General features: G+C 39.0%; 3 protein-coding genes across 3 annotated transcripts; 2 read left to right on the top strand and 1 right to left on the bottom strand.

Annotated features, from left to right (window-relative positions):
• The first annotated feature begins 25 nt into the window (after positions 1 to 25).
• Positions 26 to 7,129, top strand: atp6v1e1b (ATPase H+ transporting V1 subunit E1b). The gene is made up of 10 exons (XM_084711073.1): positions 26 to 121; positions 242 to 302; positions 2,389 to 2,454; positions 3,722 to 3,831; positions 4,079 to 4,145; positions 4,241 to 4,330; positions 4,728 to 4,796; positions 5,013 to 5,107; positions 5,209 to 5,296; positions 6,324 to 7,129. The coding sequence occupies exons 2-10, from the start codon at positions 270 to 272 to the stop codon at positions 6,384 to 6,386; spliced, it is 681 nt and encodes a 226-aa protein (XP_084567199.1). The 5' UTR covers positions 26 to 121; positions 242 to 269; the 3' UTR covers positions 6,387 to 7,129.
• A 174-nt stretch (positions 7,130 to 7,303) lies between these two features.
• ada2b (adenosine deaminase 2b) lies at positions 7,304 to 16,696 on the top strand. The gene is made up of 10 exons (XM_084710932.1): positions 7,304 to 7,394; positions 8,686 to 9,049; positions 10,086 to 10,305; positions 10,397 to 10,607; positions 10,699 to 10,826; positions 12,998 to 13,088; positions 13,170 to 13,278; positions 13,392 to 13,549; positions 15,246 to 15,448; positions 16,481 to 16,696. The coding sequence occupies exons 2-10, from the start codon at positions 8,749 to 8,751 to the stop codon at positions 16,566 to 16,568; spliced, it is 1,509 nt and encodes a 502-aa protein (XP_084567058.1). The 5' UTR covers positions 7,304 to 7,394; positions 8,686 to 8,748; the 3' UTR covers positions 16,569 to 16,696.
• Positions 16,697 to 16,848: 152 nt separating this feature from the next.
• Positions 16,849 to 25,824, bottom strand: LOC146306933 (putative polypeptide N-acetylgalactosaminyltransferase 8). Its single transcript, XM_084710931.1, has 11 exons — positions 24,945 to 25,824; positions 23,810 to 24,056; positions 22,255 to 22,421; positions 21,653 to 21,836; positions 21,373 to 21,570; positions 19,746 to 19,860; positions 18,952 to 19,137; positions 18,673 to 18,810; positions 18,030 to 18,125; positions 17,782 to 17,949; positions 16,849 to 17,246 (listed from the first exon to the last, which is right to left on the bottom strand). The coding sequence occupies exons 1-11, from the start codon at positions 25,153 to 25,155 to the stop codon at positions 17,079 to 17,081; spliced, it is 1,878 nt and encodes a 625-aa protein (XP_084567057.1). The 5' UTR covers positions 25,156 to 25,824; the 3' UTR covers positions 16,849 to 17,078.
• Positions 25,825 to 26,926: the final 1,102 nt, after the last annotated feature.

Raw genomic sequence — 26,926 nt, 5'->3', positions numbered from 1 at the left:
ATTGGCTGCCCGACAGGAAGTAAACATCATGTGACACAGCAAATCAGCTGATCTTCCGTAGACATCTTTACGAGTCACGACTGCGGCGATTAATTCATACCTTCTCGTCTGTGATTTTCAGGTAAATAATGATCGATTTAACGCTTACATCACATAATCAATCCCCCCTTGATGATAATTATCGTCTCATTTATCTCTTTATTTATTTAAATATTTGGCTTTTTTGTTTTTTTCCTCATAGGCCCCTCGGATCTTTGACAGCTGCAACCATGGCGCTCAGCGATGCCGATGTACAGAAGCAGGTAATGAACCGTTTTAACCTTCAAAAATGACACCATTCAGCTGATTCTCTTCTGTTACTGCAGAGGGACTTTTTATGCTGCTAGATCTCGTATTACATCACCGAGAGATGTTTCTACTAGCTGCAAGTTTCGTATGAAGTGTGTGTCCAGGAGAATGACATTGAGAGAGCTGCAGTAGGTTAGCATCCAAACAAATACAAACAGAAGCTAAAATACAACATTTAGGGTGTTTTAAGTGTAGGTTTTGTGCACAAGAATGCTAGTTATAACAAAATGAGTTGCCATTTTGAAGCCAGTGTTTTGTGTTGAAGTTATAACTGATGTGTGGAGGCTCATATTTCCAAATGATCACATGATGAACACATGCCTGCCAGGCCCTGATGAGGAACTGGAAATGAGTGAGCCACAGTCTGGACACTCCAATGGGAAATATTAGCAAACACTGAAAATAACCTCCAAAGGAGCTGAAGTTCAGCTGTAGGCCTACATATGTTATAAGTGTGTGTTCATAAGCAAAATGGACAGAGACATTCCTCACCGTAGTGACAGAGTCAGTTCACAGCAGGGTGAGAAATAATCTCTTTTCATTATGAGAGATGACAATTGTTGGTACTTTCAGTTCATACTAGGGTAGTTCTGGGTGATACTGCTTATAAATAATATCCTGATATTTTTAGGCCATGGCGTTATATATAATATATATCTCCATGTACACAGTTTCTCAGATACAACATATCATAAATCTCAAATAATGCAAACATATAAAGCAGCAGTGCCCAACCCTGGTCCTCAGGGTCCACTGTCCTGCATGTTTTATATGTTTCCCTGCTCCAACACACCTGATTCAATTGATCAGCTCATCATCAAGCCTCTGCAGAAGCCTGACAACAACCTGATCATTTGAATCAGGTGTGTTGGAGCAGGGAAACATCTAAAACATGCAGGACAGTGAGCCCTGAGGATCAGGGTTGGGGAACACTGATATAAAGATTATGGAATATAATGCATTGCTGTAGATTAAACTTGCCAACAGTGAGGCTGATTGATATGGACAAAATCAAGCATCACAATATATGAGACCAAGATCAATATTATGACAAAATTATAAAGAGATGATCATGACTATTGGTGTTTTCACAAAATATTAACATAATGAGATTTTAGGTAAATAATAATCATAAATGTGGATGTAATGATGAATCACATCACTTCACTGTAATGCAGCCTTTAAATCCTCTTTGCATTTCATGATGTAATATTGATATATTGCTCAGCCCTGTACTATGGCTACATGATATGGTAAACTAAAAATAGTGCAGCCACCTTTAACTCTCATATACATCTCTTTAGTCAGTAATGTGTTTTAGATTTTGTTATTAATCACTTAAATAGCAAAATACATTTGAGAATGTGGCTGATATTCAAAGGAAGAGTTCACCATTCTTTAAGTTGATGTTCAAGCAGTGTTGAATTTATTCCTCTTTGCTGCTGTATTGACCAAGAAAACTGAGTTTTCCTGCTCACAGAGCCATGAAGCAGTGCCTACATGTACCAGCATGCATTACGGGAACTCTTGTTTTTCCTGTCAATATATAGCACAGACTACAAAATTTATTGCTTCAGCAAACTACATTTACCATCAACACTGAATCAACAATTGGTTGAAATTTTTCAAATAGCAAGAGGTGTAATATTAAAGGCAAAATGTGTCAAAATACCATTTTAAATTAGATATGATCTCGCTGCAGAGACATCCTGACCTACACATCGTATTCTACAGACTACAGAAAACATCTTTGTTTGGTTCAGCTCCCTGCAAAAATCACATCGTAATCATTCTAATATGTTTTTCAGATTTAGATTAGCTTTTCTGTCATTTAGGAGAAACATGGTAACATTTAGAAAACTCAGGAAACATTCAGACTGTTTTTGTTTATCATCCTCTAATGCTGCTTATCTCAAAATGCCACGTGATCAGCCTGATTAATTGACCGACCGATTAATCAGTCTTTCACTGATCTGTTGTGGGGAAATGTTAATCAAGTCGTCTTCTTTGTCAGTAATTGTTCTTTCCTCCTGTCTGCAGATCAAGCACATGATGGCCTTCATTGAACAGGAGGCCAATGAGAAGGCAGAAGAAATTGATGCGAAGGTAAAATCACACAGAGCATGGATGTTTTGCCTTTTTTTAAAGACATTTTATGCCTTATTAACGAGTCATATAGTCAATATTGACCTTTACTTATAGCAGATTGATATGAAGCAATGAGTTCTATTATTCTTCTATGTTATTGTACTGAGACAGTTTTTGTTAATTGTGTTATAAAGTCTAATTAGGTCATTTACAATTTTATGTTGATTTTATTTTTGTTCCCGATGTGAAGAATTTTTTTTTAACTTAAAACCTGTCTATAGATAAAGCTTATTTTATTTTCTTTTATTGTATTTTACCAGGAATATTCCAGTTGAGTTTCAGGATCTGTTTTTAACGGAGTCAAAAGAAAGAACAACTGACTTCACAGAAAAGAAACGAGAAATCACATCAAACAAGTGTTCACTAACAGGACATGTACATTAGGTGGTCAAATAGTATTTTATCCTGATTTAATAGTCTTTCATGCTTATAAAATAATCTTGTTTCAGGTGACTCTGTAGCTCACAGGGTGCAAACACTTTCAGTAATGACGGGCATATGAAGCCTTATGATGCTTTAAGCTCAGTAAACCACAGTGACATCTGGTGGCTGTTAAATGTATAGCAACCTTGAAAGACCTGGGCTGAAACACACCACAACTCACTGATATTAATCATTTTAGTCTCATATGATGCCGTAGTGCCATATTAATAATTAAAAGGTGAAAGCCTCAGACTAGTCATGGCACATAACACTGATTCCAAATCCGTTCTTACATGAAATTCTGTGATAAAACTTTCTTTAATATCATAATATTAAGGGCTATTCTGCCACATTGGTGCCATGTGCATGTTGTAACTTTTCCAAATTTCTTACTTTATCTTTTTTCAGCCTCATATCTAATAACACACATTTAAATTTTCAAACAATTTACCAAAACCGTCAAGATTGAACTTGACTGAAATGTTGATAAAAATAAGATTTGTTTGTTATATTTCATGGTGAAGTATAGTGTTAAAGATTGCAGATGGGCTAAAATCTTATATTATCAGTGTTCTCTTCAGGTTTTACATGATAAATCTTCAAATTGCAATTAGGACAAAGTTCAGGACATTTTGCTTACTATTATAATTTATTATACAGATATTTTTCATGCATATTTATGCATATATTGTCCTGGAGACAGAGGAGACACTGATTCTGTGAAATGGCACTAAAACCCTTAAACTGAAACAATGTTACGATGTGAGATTTCTTGCTGAGTGATATTTGTCTCCTCCTGCAGGCAGAAGAAGAGTTTAACATCGAGAAGGGTCGCCTGGTGCAGACTCAGAGGCTGAAGATAATGGAGTACTACGAGAAGAAAGAAAAGCAGATCGAGCAGCAGAAGAAAATGTGAGTCATGGCGATAAATCACAGGACACTTCAAGTCCGCCCTTCCCTAATTCGGACTTTTTAAGAACAAAGAGATAACTGTATGTGACACAGAGCTTCCCTAATTTCATTAAGTTGCTTCGTCCTACAGTGACTCTTTTGTAATCTGCCCCAAGCAGTCTCCAATGTTTCCGCAGGAACAAACAAACAAAGTCTGACACTGAATTCTAAACAGACACAATGTGTGTGTTATTTGTCCACTTAACAGTCAAATGTCAAACCTGATGAACCAGGCTCGACTGAAGGTACTGAAGGCTCGGGATGATATGATCTCGGTAAGCAGCCGTACACCAGTTTGTCACCACACCCTCATGCTTTAAATGCCCCCGTTTGTAAATAACAGAGACCTTGTGTGTTTGTGTGCCCTCAGGAAATGCTGAACGAGGCCCGCCAGCGGCTCGCTAATGTCGCAAAAGACCCGTCCAAGTATCCAGCCCTGATGGACGGACTGCTCCTACAGGTGAGTTTGTCCTCTCAGCTGCTGCGGACACAGGTGCCACTTTATTAGGTACAACAAGCAGTGACATTTTATTTGAAGGGGTGTGCATAAGACTGTCATTATACTGCAATAACTGCGTTTCAGGAGTCTTTATGAATGTTTATGATTGTTGTTTGATTCAGTTAATTATGTGTGTGTGTGTGTGTGTGTGTGTGTGTGTGTGTGTGTGTGTGTGTGTGTGTGTGTTTAGATAAGTGTATTTTAGTCACCTAAAAAAGGCCCAGCTAAAAAAAAATCCAATATCAGCTTAAGTGTATGTTTCGAAAAGTTAGAACTATCCCTTTAAATGTATATGTTTATGAGGATGCTGTTATTAAAAACTGAGATCTGATAAGCTTTTCATAATCTTTCACACCAGGGATTCTATCAGCTTCTGGAGCCCAAAGTGACTGTTCGCTGCCGTAAACAGGACGTGCAGTTGGTACAGGTGAGTGCATGTTCAGATTTACATTTATATTGATCCATTTGGCAGCTGCTTTTGTCCGAAGTGATGCACAAATGAGGTACAATCCAAGAGAGCAGGTTTTTATTTTGTTTTCATTTTTGAAGACAGAGAGGGGCGTTCTGCTGACCGATGCACGAGAGAGATAACCCATTAAAATCAGCTGAAATCTAGCTTAAAATTGTTTTGTGGCTCTTCCAGGCCTCCATCCAGAGGAATATTCCCATATACAAAGCAGCTGTGAAAACCAACCTGGAGGTCCGCATCGACCAGGACAACTTCATCTCCCCAGACGTGTAAGCAGCATCACGTTTGAAACATGAATCAAGCTTTACCGGTTGCTCGAAAGCTGAGTGAGTTTATTTTCTTAATTGTGTTTCTCCTTGTCTTCGTCAAGTTCTGGAGGTGTTGAAATCTATAACGGTGACGGGAAGATCAAGGTGTCCAACACCCTGGAGAGCAGACTGGACCTCATGGCTCAGCAGGTAGGAAGTAGAAACGGGTCCTTTTCTGTGGCAGGCCGTTTCAGTCAATATTAAATATATAAGTTAATAAATAAGCCTATGAAATTAATTCTGAAATGAGGAAATAAATATATAAATACATGTAAATATAAAGAAATGTAGTTAAATTAATAAATAGGTTTTTATTTTAAGACTTAAGTTTTTCAAAGGACTACTTTTATTATCTCGAGGTACTTTTATTGCCTAATTCTACACTTATTTCACTTTTCTTTTATCATATATCAGTAACACAAACAAACTAACAGATCAAGGCAGCGGTTAGAACAAAAAATACCACGTTCTGTGAGGTAAAATTGACCCTTTGCTAAGCCCCGCCCTCCTTAGTTACTGTTGCTAAGCATGCCAAACTTAATTCTTGTGCTCCATGTATGCAGTTTACAGCGATGACGGTGGCAGATATAACATTGAAATCGGGGGTAACTGTTGAAACATGAGGTCTTTGAATCCTTAGACACAGAAACAAAAGTAGCTTCTCAGCAAACATTGGTTGAATGGTGAAATTCGGCAGGTAAATCTACGTGATATACGTTTCTGAGAGACTACAGAGAAGGTGTCACCGTCCAGATTCCTAGAACAGAGTATCACTCCTCCCTGAGCCTCCTGCACACTGTGTCAACATGGAGAGAAGTGGAAAGCTTGTCAGCTCTAGTTACGGTTGCTAAGCTATGATTTGACAGTTGCTGTTAGAGGCGGGGCTTAGCAGCGGGTCAATTACTGATTGTGCCAATGGAGTTTGGTTGGTTTGGAGAGAACGATATTTGGCTTATATAACAGCGGTTTCTTGTCAGAAAATGCAAAAATGACAAACCTTCCCTTTTTCAAATATGAGTAAACTATACATCTTTGGAGTTTTGGTCACACAAAACTAACACTTTTAATGCCACCTCAGTTTTTTTTTTTTGCTATTTTCTAATATTTTATAGACCAAATGATTAGTGGAGTATATAATAAGCAGCCATACTTATAAAACGTGTTTCTGTGTTTGCAGATGATGCCTGAAATCCGAGTGGCTCTCTTCGGTGCCAACCCAAACCGCAAGTTTATGGACTGAGTAGCTCCACTGTATTAGAGAAAAAAAAAAAAACTCTCCTTTTATTTTTTATTTTTTGTCATATGAAAAGACGTCATTCCTCTTGTCTGTGAAACGATCTTCCGATGCAAAAGAGACGCGTTGTTGTTGTGTGATGTGTTGCTGTATTTTACTGTGCATTAAGGGACATGATAGACGCTGCAGCTTAACATTACAGATGTGCGTCGCGGGTACTGCACAGCTGCAATGGCTGGTTTACTCTGCTGCTTCCCTTTTTTTTTCTCGAGGATCTCAGTTTACACCGATTAGTCAGGGATGACCGGGCCGGGGTGATTTGGGCTGGATGTTTTAACAGGTCGTCCTCTAATTGGATCAGTTTTCATGACAAACGCAGCGACTGTGACACGGTTTTTTCCCAGTTTCATTAACCTCTGCTCCGCATTATAAGTTGCATGGGGCATTGTGTTGCTAATGGGTGTCTGCTCCAACCAATCACAGAGGAAAAAAAACAAAACAAAGGACCGTACACGACCTTACAGAGTTAATTTATTGATGTTACATTATTCTGTCATGAATCAAAATGATCATTCCAGGGGATGCACTGTATGTATATGAGGAAACCAGATTAAATTATACGTATGTGTGGTTGTTGTTTTGTTTTTTTTGTTCATTTCTTTTTTTTTTTGTTTTGTTTTGATTGTGTCTCAAACTGAAAATGTTATATTGTGGAAATGTAAAACCTAATAAAATATAAATCATTAGTATCACTTCTCTGTTCTTTTTGGCTCGTACGATGTCCTCACTGCTTAGAGTTTGCAATTTTTTAAAATTTATTTCCCATCACTGGCCATTCATGCTTTATTCATTAGTTTATCACATGGTATTTGTCAGAGAAAAATGCCCCAATTATCCAGTTGCTCCAAGTATTTTGCTGACATGCTAGACTGACTGCGGAAGACGGTGTGGAAAACAAGTCTGTTGTGAGACGGCGGAGCTGAGACACAGGACAGCAGGAGCTCCTTCTTACTGGTAAGTATTTCATGTTTTAAAGTGTCTACATTTGCCTTTTAATATTTGTCCTTTCCTGTATAGTTTTTGTGAATGACTTGAGAGTTGTTTATCTCTTTCCTCCACTTTTCTCACAGCTAATTTTTTTGACTCGGAAAGGAAAACAGTCGTGGTGAGGCGACTGAATGGGCTCTGTCAGCGCTGTAATGCGAGCTGAGCAGCATGTTATCTTGTTGAATGGCATTAAAACAACTTTGTCAAATTTATTTACCCGCTACGCCGCAAGAGCTACACCGACCTCTCCGCCAAGGCAACAGGACTTTAATGTGATTATTAGTTCATGTCTAACACAGTATTTCTTTCTTTACAGTGATCCTGCTCCTGTGGAGGGAGTACGGTCATATTTGAGCACCCTCTCGTGGCACTAAAACTCAAAAGATTCAAGTTAATCTAAAGAACAAAAGAAAATTATCTCAACAAAATACTGCAGGCTGGCAAAATGTTATTTATAAAAGTTGTGTCAAAACATGGGAGTTTGATTCAAAGCTAAAAAATCTTAATGAATTATGAGTTTTCTTAATGTTTACTTTTTTATAGTGTATAAATAAATGAATGAAGTCAATGTAGTTAAATAAATAAATAAGTTTAGAGACATAATGCAGCATGTTAAGCTTGAGAAAACGAGATATACAATGTGTGGCATTTATGGATTATATTAAACCAAACTATAAACGCCCACCTTCCTGAATGTAACTTGTCTCCTTTTATTTTTTATTTTTTATATACTTTTGTCCATGTAGCCCCTCATAATGAGATGAGACTTGAGTTTTAACTTTGTGCAACTGCCTGTTCTTGTTTTCATTTTTAACATGTCCACCTATTTCTTATTTTACTTTATTATTATTATTACTTTATCTTTTTTCCCTCATTTTTTTCTTTTTGTTTTGTTCAGTATGTTCCAAAATGCCTACAAAAATATGTAGATATAAATTAAAAAGTAAGTTTTCATTAAAAAAAAAAATATATTATGCAAAGAACTACTTTTATTTATTTAACTTTTATTTTAGAATTCCAACCAATCTGGCAACACTGGCATGTGTGAGAAAAAAACACCTTCATTTGTGTAGAATACATGGAAATTAAAAGAGCTGGGAAATAAATGTGGCATTAAGAAATAAGTCCTCTGAAAAGGCAAAAATGACAAACCTTACTGTACATCTTCTGCTCACACAAAATTAACCATTTTAATATGTCACCTCAGATTTTGGACTTCTTTTTTTTTTTTTATTTAAATAGTATTTCTTTGTTACAGTGATCCTGCTGTTGTGGAGGGAGTGTGATCATGTTCTAGCACCTTCCTGTGCCGCTCACGGACATGCTGATCTCAATCTGCCAGGCTGTGGTCACTTATGTGCCCCTGCTGTGGTTTGTAAGAGTGACCGATGGGATGCCCGACCCCGCTCAGAGGGAAGTGCTGATGCTTCAGGAGACGTTCAGGCAGACCGGAGGCCAGGTTGCACTGACGGCGGCCGAGCAGACGCTGGACGCCCACCTCCATGGACTGAAGGAGAAAGAGATGTCCGCTGCTCACTTCCCTCCTGCCGTCCACTTCTTCAAAGCGAAGCCGCTCATACAGAGGAGCGCAATCTTCAAACTGCTGCAGAAGATGCCTAAAGGTAATGTCACAATCATAACACTCCATAATAACCATCATCAATAAATGGTAAAGTGGCAATTAATGTGATAGGTTATTAAACTTTATTTAATAGTTTGCACTTAAAAACATTCAAACATTGATATATATGTATATATGCTTTTTAAACCATTTAAGCAATTGTAAAACTTTTATAAAAGCCATTTATAAAGTTTATAGATGTACTACACAGTATTTATTAACATTTACAAAAGTATCAGTTACAACATTATAATGCCCATCCAAATCATGTTTTTAGATGCACTGCACTGCAGTTAATGAAGTATTTACAAAGTTTATAAACTACACAGTATTTAATTAACAGTTTACAGAGTTTTATAAACATCAGTTGCAACCTATTAATGGCTATCCATATGATTAAACACTGTGTTATGCATCTATAAACATTATCTGGATGGTCGTATGAAGTTGTGACTGATGTTTTTAAAACTTTGTAAAAGGTTAAAATTTACTATACAGTATTTGATTAACCAATCATCAGTTACAACTTCATAATGGTCAGTCAAATTATGTTTATAAATGCACAACACAGTATTTAATTAACCAGTTACAAAGCTTTATAAATATCAGTTGCAACTTTACAACAATCATCCAGAAAATGTTTATAGATGCACTACATGGTATTAAACAATTTACAATTATTTATAAACATCAGTAACAACTTTATAATGGCCAGCTAAATGATGTTTATTGATTTATTTCCCATTTACAAGGTGTTATGAACATCAGTTGCAACTTTACAATAACAATACAGATAATGTTAATAAACAACACAGTCTCACTCCCAACACATCAAATACAGCAGCTTGATTAGTGGCCCTTTGCTTCAAACTGTGGCCTGTAGCACCAGTTTTGCATGTGGCAAAGTTAGTAAGTGTCCAGGGGTCCACTGTCTAATAATCCGTCCATGCTCTCAGCACCGGCAAGGTCTTCATCTTATGCCACTGTCTGGGTTCAGTACATCAGTCTGAGGTTTTATCCTGCTGTTTGGGTGACAGGTGCAGCCCTCCACATCCACAGCTCCGCTCTGGTCGGCGTTGAATGGCTGGTGAAAAACGTCACCTACAGGCCAAACTGCTACGTCTGCTTCACGTGGGACAACTCGGTCCGCTTCTTGTTCTCCGTCCATCAGCCTTTCCCCCGATGGGACTGCTTCTACTGGCAACTGCTCGAGACCTTGAGAGCCAAAGTAGGAGACCCTATAGGCTTTGATAACAGGTTGAGTAAGACGTCACCCTCCGTTACACATTTCATGTCTAGATATAACAAGAGAACTTAACGCAGAATATCTGTTTTATGTGTTTTTCAGTTTAATGCAGCAGCTCACACTGTTCACTGAGGATCCAGATAATGAATACCCAAACCAAGATGTTGTGTGGGAGAAGTTTGAGAAAGCCTTTATCGCAGCTGCCGGGCTTATCACCCACGCCCCAGTGCTGAGGGACTACTTGTACAAGGGCCTGGAGGAGCTCCACCTTGACAATATCATGTATCTGGAGCTGCGGAGCGGACTCTCAAGGGTTCGTGTTTGCTTATACCTTATCCTCAGCTCAAGTATCAGCAGGGGCAGATCTGATCTGATCTCTAACCAAACCCTTCTGTGTGTTTCAGACATATGAGCTTGATGGAACCATTCACGATAGGGTCTGGACTCTGAAAACGTTTCAAGAAGTGACAAAGAAATTTATAGCAGATCATCCGGACTTTCTCGGGGCTCGGATCATAATCGCTGTACACAGGTATCGTATCTACGAGTAAAATCAATATGTTAAAGGGATAGTTTGGATTATCTGAAGTGGGGTTGTATGAGATATTTATCCATAGTCAGTGTGTTACCTACAGAACATGGTGGATGACACGCCCCTGGTTTGTAGAAGCAGCAGGAGTACTGGTGCAGGAAGCTTAGCAATGGCCCTGTCCACAGCGGCATATAAAAAGGTCTGTCCAAAAAGTCAGTTTAAGTGTATGGTTTATATGAGATATTTTCACTACCTTACCTTGCTGTTAGACAGTTTTCTCTGATGGCAAACCGCCATTATATAAGCCAAATATTGCTTACTCCAATCCAGCCAAACTCCTTTGACAAAAACAGTAATTTTACCTTGCAGAACAGGGGAGTTGCAGGTCTACCTCTGCCTCCATTAGTTAGTTAGTTTGTGTTTTTGTGTGACTTCAGTGACTCCAAACAAACTCTTTGAAACACCAAAGTCACAAACAAACTAGCCCATTGAGGCAGCGGCAGACCAGCAGCTCCCATTTCCTGTGAGTTAAAATGACTATTTTTGTCAATGGAGTTTGGCAGAGAATTTTTTTTTAAAATAGTGTTTTGCTGCTGACCCTCTCAACAGCAGTACATTGTTTAGCTTCCTACACCAGTACTTCTGCTGCTTCTCAAAACTGGAGGCAACAACCATCTACTAATTCACTGACTATGTAAGTACCTCATACAACCCCACTTCCAAAGACCCGAACTACCCCTTTAAGTCCACTCCATGTTGTGTGGCCTGATGTTCAAAGAATCTCTGCAACAGCGGGGACTTTAACAAGACCTGTGTTTTCTGATTTTAACGCCTAATTACTCATAATTTGCTGTAATTTGAGAGACTGAAAAAGTTGCATAACTGAAGTGATGGAAGTACTCAGAGCCTTTTTGTGAGTGAAACAACTGATAAAAAAAAATCCTTCATTACAACTAAAACTCTATACTGCATACATGATGTAGTTAAAAGTACACCATTTCCCCCTGAAAATTAGTTGAGTAGAAATAAAATAGAAGAAAAACACTGAGATATATTTAGTAACAGGTTAAGATGGGGCCTTTTTGAATTACTTGAACATAAAACCCAAACAAGTAAAGTGGTGACGATGTGCCACGATCAAAGCTCTAATTTAACTGAAACGGCGTCCCTGTTTGGAAGAATTACACTTAATCCTGTAACCACGAGTGATTATATTATCTCTGAGCTTTTCTCATTTCCTGTTTTCTGGAAGTGGCCATTGCAGCTATTAAAGGACACTCCTCCAATTTAGTAACGCCAAACATCTGAAAAGTCGGCTGTAGCTCTGGAGGATCTTCACAAAGTCTGACAAACTAACCCTGAGTCATAGTGATGTCATGTTATCCAATCTTGGGAATGAAGACTACAAATATCTAATTAAAGACCTGCAACGCAAAATGTGCCACTTTTAGTTTTCAGAAATGGAAAAGAAACAATGCAGACTTGTAGTCCTAGATAAGAAGTAGCTTGTTTTAATAAACACAATATCTTTTTTAATTCAGTTTGACTTTCCTAAATTCCTTTGGCTTAAACAGTTGGGCTAATTATCCTCCTAATAAAAAGATGATCTTCCAAAAATCTAATCTTCTTTGAGTGTTGGCATGTTATTGAAATAAAATGACAATGATAAACTTTTTTCCTTATCTGGATAACTTGTTTGTGGGGTTAATCTTTTCCTCAATTTTATGGAAATGCAATGCAAAGTTGCTGGAGTGCCCCTTTAACTAATCATGTTTCCAGGAGTAGTGATATCAGTGTGCGCCCCTACTAGGCACTTATACTGGGTGAATATCCTACTAAATATCTTTTTGACAGTATGTAGCTACTTGTCTGTGCTGCTGTTTGTCAGTACAGTTTGTATTTGGAAACTGTTGTCAGGGGGATTTTTGACTCTCTTTACCATGTTGCTGTTTACATCTTACAGATTACACAAACAGCTATAAATGCATAAAATTGCAAGCATCAGAGCACTTATTATATACCCAGAAATCTGCTGAACGTTCACATAAGGCATCTCATAATGTAAACGTTTAAGTAAAATTGCACAGTAGGTCTTTTTGTCGGTGAATCTTGCCGCATCAGTCAAATATAATTCTCATATTTGTGTGCATTATTGCTGCCGCTTCCTTCAGAGCTCTGGGTGTATCCGAGGTCAAAGCAGCCGTGAAAGAAGCCATTCAGCTGCAAAAGGACTTCCCAGATGTTGTTGCAGGATTTGACATGGTAAGAGGTGATCTAAGTTGTTGAAACTCTTGTATGATTGAAACAATTAGCTCTAGTGGTCTAGTAAGTTTTCCTTTTCAGGTGGGCAGGGAGGACAGCGGGAGAACTCTCTGGTACTTCAGGGAGGCACTTTCTCTGCCGGCTGACCTGGGTGTCAAGCTGCCATATTTCTTTCATGCAGGGGAGACAGGTGGGTGCATCAAAAGCATAAAATACATTATGATTAATTACAAAACAGTACACTTCTCTTAAGTTAAAAAAAAATCTTGTACTCTGATTCCTCTGCGTGTGTATTTTTTCTAGATGATGAAGGCACCGACGTGGATCAAAACATTCTCGACGCCCTTCTCTTCAACACCATGCGCATCGGTCACGGCTACGCGCTGGCACACCATCCACTTGCCAAAGAGCTCTCTAGGAAAAGAAACGTGGCCGTGGAGCTGTGTCCAGTCTCAAACCAGGTCAGATAACCTTTTGTCATTGACACTACTGAAAAAAATATATATATTTCTGAATCCAGATGTTCACCATCCAGGCTTGGGGCATGAGCCCTTGCAGACTTTACTTTCATATGCGTACTGTTAAATGTATTTATTACATGGCTTTGTTAAACTCTTGATTCCGATTGGTCAGTTGCAGTACTCTTAAGGTCAGTTATTTCTTTATAGCAGACTGTTACGACCCCAAGTTGGGCTAGGGGATGAGGGGTGCAACATTAATTAAATATAACCAGGGGAAAAAGGAAGGAAGGAGAACTGAGACAAAGATGTAAACAAAAGTTCATTTATTAACAAATGTGTCAAATTAAGTTAACAAATTAAACTAATAAAAGGGTTAACTGAACCTACTGAATTAAACGCACGCAACACACAAAAGACAACAATTGTCCATGCACAGAACACAACAGAGTGCCTTTGCTAGCTGGCGGGACTATCAAAGCACATGGGGGGCGCCCGGACGAGTGCTCTTGCTAAACACAGAGGTAAGCATGGCACATGAAAGACAAAGACAAGTGACTTCACTAGCGGAACACTAGCAAAGCACTTGTCGATCACCACGAGAAGACTAACCTGCTGCTGCAGGATTAGCCTACAGACTAACAGACTGCAGACTGCCGAATGGCCCACTGGCCCTGACTGGCTGCACTCCCCAGGTTTTTAAGCACCAGGTCTGATTGCAGAGCAGCTGCACCTGACACCAATCACTGCAATCTGCAAGGGGGAGGGGCAGAACCTGGGCACAGGAGATCACAGCACTACGCAGACACTGTGGCACGTAACACAGACCATTGCTATGAAATCATTTTTAAATCAACACGATCCTTTTAAAATTAATATTTTGTGTCGATTTATTTTGATAAGTAACCATGTAATAACCAGGATAATGTACAGTGAGCAGGTCATTATTGTGAATAAACCCTTCAAGGTGATTTGGGGTTTATTTCACAATAACGACCTGTTCATTGTACATTATTCTATGCGTGGATTTTGCCTCAACTGAACCAGTCAAGACAAACAGCAGCCCACCCAAAGTCTGGTTCTGCTCAAGGTTTTTGCCTGTTAAAAGAGAGTTTTCCCCTCAACACTGCTGGCAAGTGCTTGCTCATGCTGGGAACTGTTTGGTCGATGGAAAACGGTGTAGACCTGCTCTATATGACAAGTGCCTTCTGATAACTTCTGTTATGATTTGGCAAACTTGACTTGACTATTCACTGTCATCGTGTCATGATGGCACTTGAGCTCTAACCTGTTTCCACGGAGATTAATTCAAATTCCTGACCCTGACCCCTAGTCAGAGGTCGGAATTTCCCAAAAGAAATTCCCAACTTCCGACCTCAAATGCGTTTCAGGTCCATGGTGCCAAAAGTAAACAAAGAACATGGCTGACCCCCCCCCAAATTGATGAGTTTTATTGGGAAGTGTACACACAGTTGAACCCAGAGCAGTGCAGCCACAACAACACAGAGCAGGAAAAACAATGCATGAGGTAACAGAGGTACATTTTATTTTACAGCATTTATTTACAGTGGCAGCATATTTTGACATTATGCAGAACAGGTTTTACTGTATGCGGTGAAGTCTGGACATCTGGATTCAGCATTTGTGCGCTTGTCTTCATATATGACGTATCTGGGTTTATTTCACCTCTGTCCTCCAGGTGTTGAAGCTGGTTTCGGACCTTCGGAACCACCCTGCAGCTGTGCTGATGTCTGAGGGCCACCCGATGGTGATCAGTTCTGACGACCCGTCTCTGTTCGGCACCACAGGCCTCTCCTACGACTTCTATGAAGCCTTTGTTGGTATCGGAGGGTTAAAAGCAAACCTGGGCACTTTGAAAGAGTTGGCTGTTAATTCTATCAGGTGAGAATCAGTTGATTTTATTTCTCCGTATGTTACTTTAGCTTTTAAAGCAAATATGAATCTCCTTGTGATCTGAACGACCATTTCTTGTCGTTTTTGTCTTTTTACTAAAATGCCAGACTTTACTAAGCATATGATTTTAGATTGTATACTTATTAGACACTAGTAGGTTTTAAAGGATAAGTCTGAGTTTTGGTTTAAAGTACACTTCTGTTGTAAAGTGTCAAAGTCTAACAGGGGGAATAGGGGGAATACACTTTATTTTACAGTATAATAATAAGCTTTACTCTGTATAAAATAAGACAAAAACTAGAAAAAAAATGTTCTTTATTAGACCCTTTATTAGACACTACAGCAGCATTGTTTTCAGGGTAAATACGTGGTAACTCTCAAGTAATATACTTGAAATTCCTTAGAAATCACCCACAAATTACTTAATTACGTGATAATTAGCAAGTACCGTTTTCATGAAGTGAGTGGTAATTAAAAAGCAACATACTGGAAATTTCTCTCAATTTACCTCAAAATTATCCCCAAATTTCATATTAAGTATGCGATAATTCACAAGTGTTGTTTTCATGCAATCAAGTGGCAATTACCATTTCACATATTTGAACTTTCTTTGACATTAACTGTAAATTTACTCCAAATTTCATGGTAAATTACCACCCACTACATGAAAACGGTACTTTGTAATTAACACATAATTAACTATGAAATTTGTGGGTAATTTGGAGGTAATTTCTGAGAAATTTCAAGTATATTTCTTGGTGATTACCACTTATTTACCATAAAATTATGGGACCTTGAAATTGAAGCCTCACCAACTGATTTTTTTTCCCCCCACAAACAAATTTTTAAGAATGAGTAGGATTTGTCAGCTGCAGTTTGTAAACATAACTTTCAAGTCCAAGTTTATGATGTGAAACGTATATTTTCTGCTAAGAAAATCCATGTTAAAATCCTGTAATTGACTTCCTCATAATATTATGTTCACAGAGCTCATTCTCATAATTTTTTTTCTGCCTGCAGGTACAGCTCCCTGCCAGCTCACCTGAAGGACAGAGCTTACGCCATGTGGAAAAATAAATGGGATGCCTTCATCTCGGATCATTCATGACAGCCGAACCATTATGATGATGGTCTCTATACATAATATTGCTAAACTAAAGCAAACATCTCCCTTATTTAATTTATTAGTTAGATCTTTTCGGGGGATGTTTCGCATTGACATAGGAAGCTGCAGGTATCTCTCAGGAGTTTCTGATGTACATTTCCTTTTCCCAGAAAAACGTCAAAAGGAACTTTGTAAGAAACTAGCCTGCTGATGTTTCACAGCTCATTCTGTGTCCTTGTTATCCACAGCCAGTTGCTTATCATGATAAAAAGGAATTTCATGCAAAAACTGCTACACAAAGAGACATTTTTGTATACAAAACCGAGAAAAAAAAGCATTACTCAATGTCAGTGCCCAGGCTTTGTGCCACAAATGTAAGTCACAAAGTTAAAAAAAAGAAAAGCAACAGTTAAATAAAAATGATCACCTCTTCCCAGTGTGCTCATGCACAGTCTGGCTCTTGTGCATCCAGCAGCTGTAGTGCAGAACGTGAAGCAGTCATCTCTGACGTCTTTATCCTTTCGTCTCGGCCTCACCCACCACTCTTCTGTGGTCTTCGATGAGATTTTGTATCTTCCAGTTTTGACCGCTGCACTGCTGAACGACAAGTTTGTAATTGCCGTCTTGACCCTTCGCTATTTCGAGACATCTCTTCGTTTCTCTGTTCTGGATAGGTCCATCCTGGGAATAAAAATACAACACAACAATAAAACACATTTTTCTCTAATCAAAACAACCTCTGTGGGTTTATATTTTCCATCCATCTGCTTTTTTCCTGTGTTTTTCCAAATGGAAACCTCCGCTTAACCATTAGCAAAAAAAAGCAATGACATAGGTTACAGTGCTGATGCCCTTTTCTCCCCTCCAATGAAGTCATAGTTTAGATTATTTGACGTGGGCCTGTTTTAAGTACTTATCCATAGTTAGTGTATCACCTTCAGTAGATGGCAGTTGACATAACCCAAGTAGAGAAAGGCACCAGGTGTGCAGACTAGCATCTACTGTAGCTGATACAATGACTACCAATAAGTGCCATCCACAACCCCACTTGAAGTAATCCAAACTATTCCTGTAAGCTCAGGAGTTTATAGACGACAACGTCATCATGCAGAGCTTTGGGAAAATAGCATTTTTCAGTTTTGAATGCATAAGGAACACCGCTTGGAAGCTACAGAATGAAACAACAACAACAACAAAACATAATTGTAATATTTACCTGTTTAAAATCCCACAGCATGCCGAACTTCTTCTGCTTGGCGATTTTGCACTCGTACAGTCCCGGGTAGAGTCCGGTCCCGGGGTCCACCAGGCAGCGGTTGCTGTTGTACTTGTGAGATTTGATTCCGCCGATGTAGAGTTCTCCGTTGGTGCGATAATAACAGTACTACATCAAAAATAAAATAATTAGCAACAAGGAAATATTCTATCACACAGTCTGTGTATGCAGTGATTATCTATACACACCTGAGGTGAGTAGAAGTGGCAGCTATACATGATGGGTATGTTCCCGGGTACTGGGCCTTGGTCAATGCAGAGGCCCGGCTGCAGGTCATTGATCAGCTACCAACACAAGCAGAAATAGAAAGAAAGCCTTTAAAGCAGTGTTTCCCAACCCTGGTCCTCAGGGTCCACTGCCCTGCATGTTTTAGGTGTTTCCCTGCTCCAACACACCTGATTCAAATGATCAGGTTGTTGTCAGGCTTCTGCAGAGGCTTGATGACGAGCTGATCATTTGAATCAGGTGTGTTGGAGCAGGGAAACACCTAAAACATGCAGGACAGGAGTCCCTGAGGACCAGGGTTGGGGAACACTGCTTTAAAGCATCTATTAGAAGTAGTGGACTATAAATAGCATAAATATTATGAATCATTTCAAATAATAATCATAACACAAAGAATTTTATATTGTATTTTTTTAAGATGTTCCTCTATTATTTCCTTTTATGAATTATTGGATATGTTTGCCTCTTCGGGCCTCTGAAATTCATTGGATTCATTGGATCTTAAATCTTAAGCTAACCTAAGCAAATAAACCTCTCGAGGGTTGACGGTGACACCTGCAGATTCAGACTTCAAACGCCGTCACACCTGAGACGGTTTCTACTCACCGCTCCATAACCGAACAGGTTATCCAGAGGGTCCAGCAAGGGGTAAACGTTATCCAGATACCACTTAAAAGGCTTGCAATTCAGCCTCTCTCTCAGCTTTTTCCTCTCAGACACATCACCAATGTCTATCCCATGATTCTGTGGGAAATATTGAGACAATAAGGCCACAAAAATGTGAGTAACTACAGTATTTGCATTATTAGTAGCCTCCAGAACATTATTTTCTGAAGCCTAATATATGTCTTTGTATTCGGAGTTGCGTGAGGTATCGTCTCTTACCTCTAGGGGAAGGTTCCAGGCGATGTTGACGTTGTATTTATATTCATCCATCCACACCTCCGCCACCCTCAGTGCATTACGTTTCATCATTTGACTCAGGTCAGGGAGGTAAGGCTTTCTGGCTCGTTCAATGTGGGCAATCTTAGAGCAAGGTATAACTTCTATGCTTCCTCCACATGACCACACCTGCGAAGGAGAGGGCATAAGACATACTGCATGCATTAAGTGTATTACCAGCAAAAAAAATGCACAAGGAAGCATACTGTAGAGAGAGTGGAAGTCCAAAGCAATGTGCACAGTGCACTCTTATATATTTACATTGCCAGACATTCCATTATTCCTCCTTATCTCAGTGTGCATTAGAGAAAGTGAAGGTAAACTCTCACACTTTTTGCCATCACATTAGATCCTGCAATTACCTTGTATGATTTAGATTGTTGAAAGAAACCCTCTTCATCAATCTTCAAACATTAAAATAAAATACTGGTATAAGAAATTGAATTGAATTAAAATATAAGTACTTGATTATTTTAAAATACAAACATGTGACCTATACAAACTGATATTATCACATTTTATGCATTTAGTAGCTTCATTTTGGGTCTGACTGTAACTACATAAACTGTATTTTAGTGTCATTCAGTAGGTTTGCCTTAGAAGTCACACTACCATGGTATAGTTCATACAACCATTACAAATTTACTGCAAACTTCACACCTTCTTGGACTTTTTCTTTCTTTCTTTTTTTTAATTACAGTGTTTTAGTCACTTTTGAAACATCCTTAAAATCTTACCCGGACGCCGAGCTCCACATTTTCACCACCGTATATTTTCATTCCACCATCGAGGCTTCCGATCTCTCCAAAGAACTTGCGATCAGCTACAACGATCCCCATGATGGACGGGCTCCTGAGGACAGAACGTGACACATAAAGTATCGATCGGTTTGGCCAGGAATACAGTACTCAGGTAGTTTGCTTGCAGCACACTGGGACTTTGCTAATTATGTAGTTAGCTGCACAGCTAACTGAGCTAACTAGTTGTTGCTCGCACACTACAGTGCACAACATCATCTACGTGAAGGTGACATTTTGGATTGTCACTTTAGCCTGACGAAGAGCAGCTTTGCTTGAACCTTGATGCAATATATCAGCAACATTGAAGCCCGGCAGTTTGCACGCTGTTTGTTTATTTTATGCCTTCTTACTTTTGGCTCTGGCCACGTCTGTTTGGTTTGGATGTGCGTGCATGCACATCAACACTAGGTCTATGTGTACAGTGTCCACCAATAAAGGTGTCAACCTGTTTTTAGATAAATAAAACAGGTCAGTTACATGCTGGGAAATACAATCGCTGTGCACCATTTTGACTTTCAGGATTGGAGGTGATTGGAACTAAAGGGAAAGAGGTTCTGCAATCAAAGAGGAGAGTGACTGGTCACTCTGAACTAAAGCTCAGTTTTGTTTGACAACGTAGTTTGCAGGTGGAGGCTTTGTATGCTGTGTGAATCTTATCATCAAGCTAAATCTGTGGACAAACTGTGGACACAATATATTTACCAGCATGTTGGGGACCTGCATGAATCATGGCAGAGGACTGTTTGGTACGTTCAAAGGAAACTGACTGTAAAAATACATCATCAAGTTCTTTGTCAGTTGCAGTAGAACTTTTAAGGACAAGCTGCCAGGACAAAACCCACGAGGCCATCTGCTCTTATCCTACAGCACTACTACATTTTGCAAATGTACACGGCCGTGATCGGGCATCTGTAAATACCGAACTCCCTGTGATGAGGCTGAGAAAAGGTAACAAAGTTACCTGAGTACAAGAAGGGATTCTCAGTTGTTTTTTAAATAGAAAAAAATACATTTGAACAATTAAACAGTGAATTACTTCTGGACTGAAACAAGAAAGGCAGGTGGGAGGAATTTGATTGAAAATGAAATGAGTGTGTCATAACCTAACGTACCATTCTGCTGCTAGCTAGCTAGCTAGCTAACTCTTAGCTATCAATAAGTAATTCTGGATAAAGATAGTCAATTGTCACCAGACGTTTTGGGAGCCACCAACCCAAAGCTTTGGTATTTGACAACCTGAGAATGAGATTGAATCAACAATCTTTCTCCAGTCGCTTACAGCACCTTTGAAAATTGATTGATGGGTGGATGTCATAATATTATTAAAGAAAACATGATTGGATTTGGATTACTTTTGCTTTTTGTTAAATAGGTACAAAATAATGATGGAGGATGGAATCTAAAATAGTTAAAAAGACATTTATTTCATCTGCACTTCAAAGGAACAGATAAGAGTGTTATTGGTCTAAATTCTCAATTTCCCAAAATGTTAAACTATTCCTTCAAGTGTAAAAGTATGTTTTTATGTGATTTGGGTGAAGTGACTCTTTAAACTGAAACTTACTTTCCAGGTTGTGAGTCGTCCTTTAAAGCGTACCACTCAGGTCTGAAGGACTCATACATGCACCACAGAGCCCAGTCAAAGGCGTCTGCTGCAGGTATGTAGGGATTCACCTTCAAGTCATCAAAACCGACGTTGTCGAACACCGGTGTCACTATCACGGTCCGGTCCTCTTTAATACGAGTTAACATCGGCTCCGCCCTGGACACACAGTGACAGTTTTAACGTAAGCTGCAGGACTTGAAGAGAGAGAAAACACAGATCGCTCAGCGCTCAAACCAACCATTGCACATGGACTTCTATGTGAGCGTCCAAAATGGCCACCACGTCGCCAACAGCAGCCTTCCACCCCGACAGTCTGGCCTGCGTGAGGCCGAGCTGCTCAGAGTGCCGGACTTTCTTCACCAGGCCTGGACGCTCCTCATGGATGGAGCTGATGTATTCATCCAGTTTCTCCATTAAATCCTCTGCAGGGGGGAAATATTTTATGTCATGAACCAATTTAGTAACGTGAGCTGTAGATTCTGTCTAGTTATACCTTTGATAGTGAGTTCAGATTAGCCAGTGTAGATGTAGATCACATCCCTAGTCCTACTGCCCAAAAATGTACATTATTTTACATCAAAATCATGGAAAAGCCATTCATGTTTTCTTACTGTAAAAAACACATAAGAGGTGTCCTTACATGAGCTACAACCAACAAATTTCAGCCAGTTCTGTTTCACTAAAATACCTCAGTTACAGGCTTACTGGCTAGATTTTATTGACTTTGACATGAACACAGGCCTCTGATCCATGAGTAGATGCACACTTCCTTCTGTGCAGTGATACGGTTTATGAGTAGCAAGAAGAGAAAATAGCTACTACACGAAAATGTCGACCAACCATTACTGCTGTGATCGTCCACCAGGACGATTTCTTTCAGCAGCCGAGCTGGTGTCTTGTCAATGATGCTGCGGATCGCCCTTTTGATGACAGAAAGAGCTTCATCCAGGTAGATTAACACGACGCTGATGGTAGGCAGATCATCCGGGTACTTTTTCTCAGCACACCTGTGAGTAGAGATTCTCTGTTTCAGGCCAAAAACGCACAGCAGGCTTCAGAACAATGCAGCGAAGTGACAAACGTTTCATGGAGGAGACGAGCGTCTGTCTGTTTCAGACAGATATTTTAGTCAGGTAACTGTTCAGTACCATCAAGATTTATCATCAGAAAAGTTTTATCTGTCGGCACTTCACACACGTAGTTATGATTAATCGACGGGGAGTAATTAAGTATTTAAAAGTACACAAATGGGACTTGGAGCAAAAAAAAAAAAAATCACACACCGCCAAAGTGTTAAGTAATATTATGTTTCATGATCATAAAACGCTTTTATATCAAGTCATCTGTCAATATTCATTAAATACTCTCTCCCTCCCTCGCTCTCTGCTGCCAGTTTTTTTTTTTTTTTTACCTGCTTACAGGTGGAGCTAAAGCTCAATCAGCACTCGCTCCTCACGCCCACGCCTTTTTAAAAAAAATGTATTTCATTGAACTCTGCCCTAACACGAACTGCAGCTGCAGAAAAAAAAAAAAACCTGGTCCTCATTTGACTATCCAAAATCGAAACAAGTTCGGAGTGCGAGCGTCAAGTCAGTTTGACGCGCGTCAAGATGCGTTCACTGCGTGTTCTGCCATTTAGAACAATGGGTGAACTTCAAAACGCGAGCGTCAGACGCCTTTAGTGCGTTTTGACCTGGTGTGACGTGACCTGTGGTTCATTATAAGCAGGGGTAGAAGTAATTAATTACAAATACTCAAATTTCTGCAATTAAGTAGTTTCCAACACACCTGATTCAAATGATCAGAATCAGGTGTGTTGGAGCAGGGAAACATCTAAAACATGCAGGACAGTGGACTCTGAGGACCAGGGTTGGGAAACACTGCATTATGCCATGTAATCTACTTAGTTTCTTTTAAAATCATAGTTGAGTACTGAGTACAATTTGAATTCATATCCAGACCTTTTATCTGCATTTTAGTAGCCAATAAAGTGATTTGGTAGCAAAAAAGCCAATGGAAACCAGGACATATGGACAAAAAACAAAACAAAACAAAAAAAAGTATATATAATGACTGATCTTTAATTGATTTTTCATTAAAAATTTAACCAGTTAAAATGGATATTTAATCAATAGTTGTGGCAGTAACTGCACCTCATCTAGCTTTGTTTTGTCTGCTGGAGACATTTGCTGAAATAAAAAGAAATAAAAACTTGAAATGATACTCTGAGTAGTTTTTTTTTTTTTGACAAATACTTTGTACTTTTACTTAAATATTTTTCTAACACTAGTACTTTTACTTGCAATTGAGTAATATTTTAGCAATGTAATAGTACTTGTACTTGAGTACAGATTTTCAGTACTCTTTCCACCACTGATTGTAAGTGTCAGATCACCTGCGGGGCCTGGTGTCAGGGATCTCTCTGTTGAGAGGGAGCCTGTCACTGAGGAAGGCGTTGTAGCCGTATCTGTCAAACAACTTTTCAGCCTCCTTCTGCTCCTCCTCTGACAGCTCGTCTCCCCACTTGTTGAACAGAGCTGAGTTCGGGTACAGCTTCCTCACCACCTTCCTCTCCTTCTTCACCTCTTCGACCTTCTGTGGCGCCGCTGGATCCTTCTTTTCAAGTTTATTCATCAAACTGACTGTGGGTAAAAGAGAGTGACAGCAGACTTGTTTTGATGGAAAGAAAATGGGTGAATGCTTTACAAACATGTGCCCCTCCCTGAAGCACAGTGGCATGCATCCTATCAACAAAATGTCTGATAATATCAGTCAGTGTTTATTTTTGGACTGGTGCCATCGTTATGCACTCAATGACGTGTTAAACAAACCTGATACAATACTGAACAAAGACTTCCATTTCTCATGAGTTAAAAATAATCTTATTATTATCTTATCACAAAAGTGTTAAAACCCATGTTTGCAAGCACTTCTCCTTTGCCAGATTTAATATTAATATTTAATATTATATATATTTATTTAATAAATTTGTCAAAAAGTAGAAGGCTTACCAGTGCTTGTAAACCAGGAAGTACCCGTAGTGTATAAATAATCATTTTCATGTATTATCAAATCATGTTTTTTTAAAAAAAAATCTGAGTCGTCTGAAATCTGGGGCACAACTTCAAAGGTCCAACATTTTCATGAAACAAAATCTATGTTAAAACAGATGATTTTAGTTGCACATTTTTTACACCTATGTTATCAGTAGGTATTAATAATTAGTTTTAGATTTTGAAGGCTTGTAACACCTTTTTAAAAGTGCTTGAAGTCGTGAATTCTTGTCTGCAGTGATGCTGTTTTTTATATTACATATATTTCAAATATATAAATCCTTAAGGAATGTGTTTTTCTCAAAAAATGGAATTAGAGTGTTACAATTAATAACCTTTAGAATTTTTTTGGCAGGTCATGACATGCCCCAACTGTCAAGAATGGTTATTTGTTGAACTATGATTTTCATACTTTGATTAATAAATAAGTAAAAAGAAAGAGACAAAACCACAAGTTGAACTAAAACTGTGACTCACGCAGCTTGTTGATGTCTGCTTCCATCTTTTCCATCCTCTTGAGCATTCCCAGACCCCTGATGGAGTCATTCTGGTGGGCGTTCTGTAGCCTTTCTGAGTGGGAATGGACCTCCCTCTTGATGGAGCCAAGGTATAAGAGAGCTGTGGCCACAGCAAATGCCAGCAATAACCCTTTAATCCCGCCAGATCTCATTCTGGGGCTTCTGTGCATTTCATGAGCTTTGGCTAAACTCTCAACGAAAGCAAAGGGAGGAGGGGAAAAAAAAAAAAAAACTCCTCTACCTGTAATTTCAGGTGCTCTCTCTCCACCCCGTCCACGTGCTAACACAGCGACACACCCTTGGGCATGATATCTGTCTTATCTCATACCAGATTTGTGCAAATAACTAGAGGACAAAATTATTAGCCATCCTATGAAATTTAAAACTTTTTTCAAAATTTTCCCAAGGGCTTTTTTAACAGAGCAAGGACTTTTATACATAGCATTTCTAAACATACTAGTTTTCTTTAGAAAGCATAAATTATTTCTATTTGCACACAGTAACAGAATTATGTCAGAAAAGACAAAAATTACCAGGGTCAATATTATAAGCCTCCTTGAGAACTGACCTTTTTATTGAGCCATAGAACAAACCATCGTTGTGCAATGATCTGCTCTACACTTTGTAATGCTCAGAGCTTGTAAAATCAAGGTTTAAAACTGAGGGTTATCTTCCAATTTACATGTGATATAAAATCTTCTGTAGGGGTTTGAGCTGTAACTTGAGAAAGCATCATGCCAAAAACAAAAGAAGTTGGTTTAGACTTGAGAAAAAGAATTGTTGATGCTCACAAAGCAGGAGAAGGATATACAATGTTATCACAGTGTGTCAAAGCGTCGAGAAGCAGCATCAAGAAATTAAAAGAGAGCACAGAACAGAACAAGCCTGGCATTCCTCCCTTCCAGCAAAACCTGCATGGTGAGTCAAGCTACTAAAAAGCCCCGCTAATAGATCACAAAGCAGTTGAACACCTTTTGTAGATTCTGAACTCGCTGCCATCAAAACACAAAATGAGGATATGTCTTTTGGAACAATGGTGGTCATGACTTGTAGAATTTATGCGAGAGTTTACAATTTCCAAGCTCAATGCTAGCTCCCACTAAATTTAAGTACTTGAGTAAATGTACTTAGTTAGATTCCACCACCAGCAGCCAAATCAACTGATCTGTCCACCCCCACTTTCAAGATGTCATCAATCTCATCAAAAGTTTGAGTAATACCTCCAGTACACACAGCATACAAAATTAAAAAACTTTTACATTTTATTATATATATGTACATAATGTACAATGTTGGAAAAAGGAGAGAAAATTATGAGACTAGTTTTTTTTTAAAAAAGGGACAAAAACTTTTCCACATGCCAGTTACACCAACAAGTTTTCCTCAACATGAGACTTGACTCCAATTTGAAGATAAAAGAAATCTAATAAACTACAGACACACCTTCAAGCGAGACTGATGTATGCTAAGGACAAGGAAGCGTTTGGTCAAATGAGACGAAACTAGAGCTCTTTGGCCACAGAGACATTGGCCTGCAGAAAGCCCCGACTTGAATCCCATTGAAAATCTGTAGAGTGAACTGAAGACCAAGGTTCATGCCAGAAGACCATAATGTGCTAAACGCCACACTGGTCTATGTTGCAAAGGAAACCAGCCAACCAGAATAACTCTGAAGCCAAGAAGTCTGAGTGAATGGGTGGAGCAGACTGACTGCTATCACACCATGTTCATCTTATCCAACAAAAAAAAATATTCTCAACACACACACTATCATTAAACAAATATTTTATTACCTACGTAACGTGTTTATCCAAAATAGGTGGTTTTTTTATGGCCTGCTTCCTTCCAGTTTAACCTGCATGGTGAGTCAAGCTAAGGAGTGAACGAACAAAAACGATTCAGGTTCATTAAATGTGTCTGTCATTTCCCGTCTCCAGATCA

The sequence above is a fragment of the Lutjanus erythropterus genome, chromosome 22 (genome assembly GCF_056507025.1).
Source record: "Lutjanus erythropterus isolate fLutEry1 chromosome 22, fLutEry1.hap2, whole genome shotgun sequence".
NCBI classification, from domain to species: Eukaryota; Metazoa; Chordata; class Actinopteri; order Lutjaniformes; family Lutjanidae; genus Lutjanus; species Lutjanus erythropterus.
This window is presented reverse-complemented; position numbering and strand designations above follow the sequence as displayed.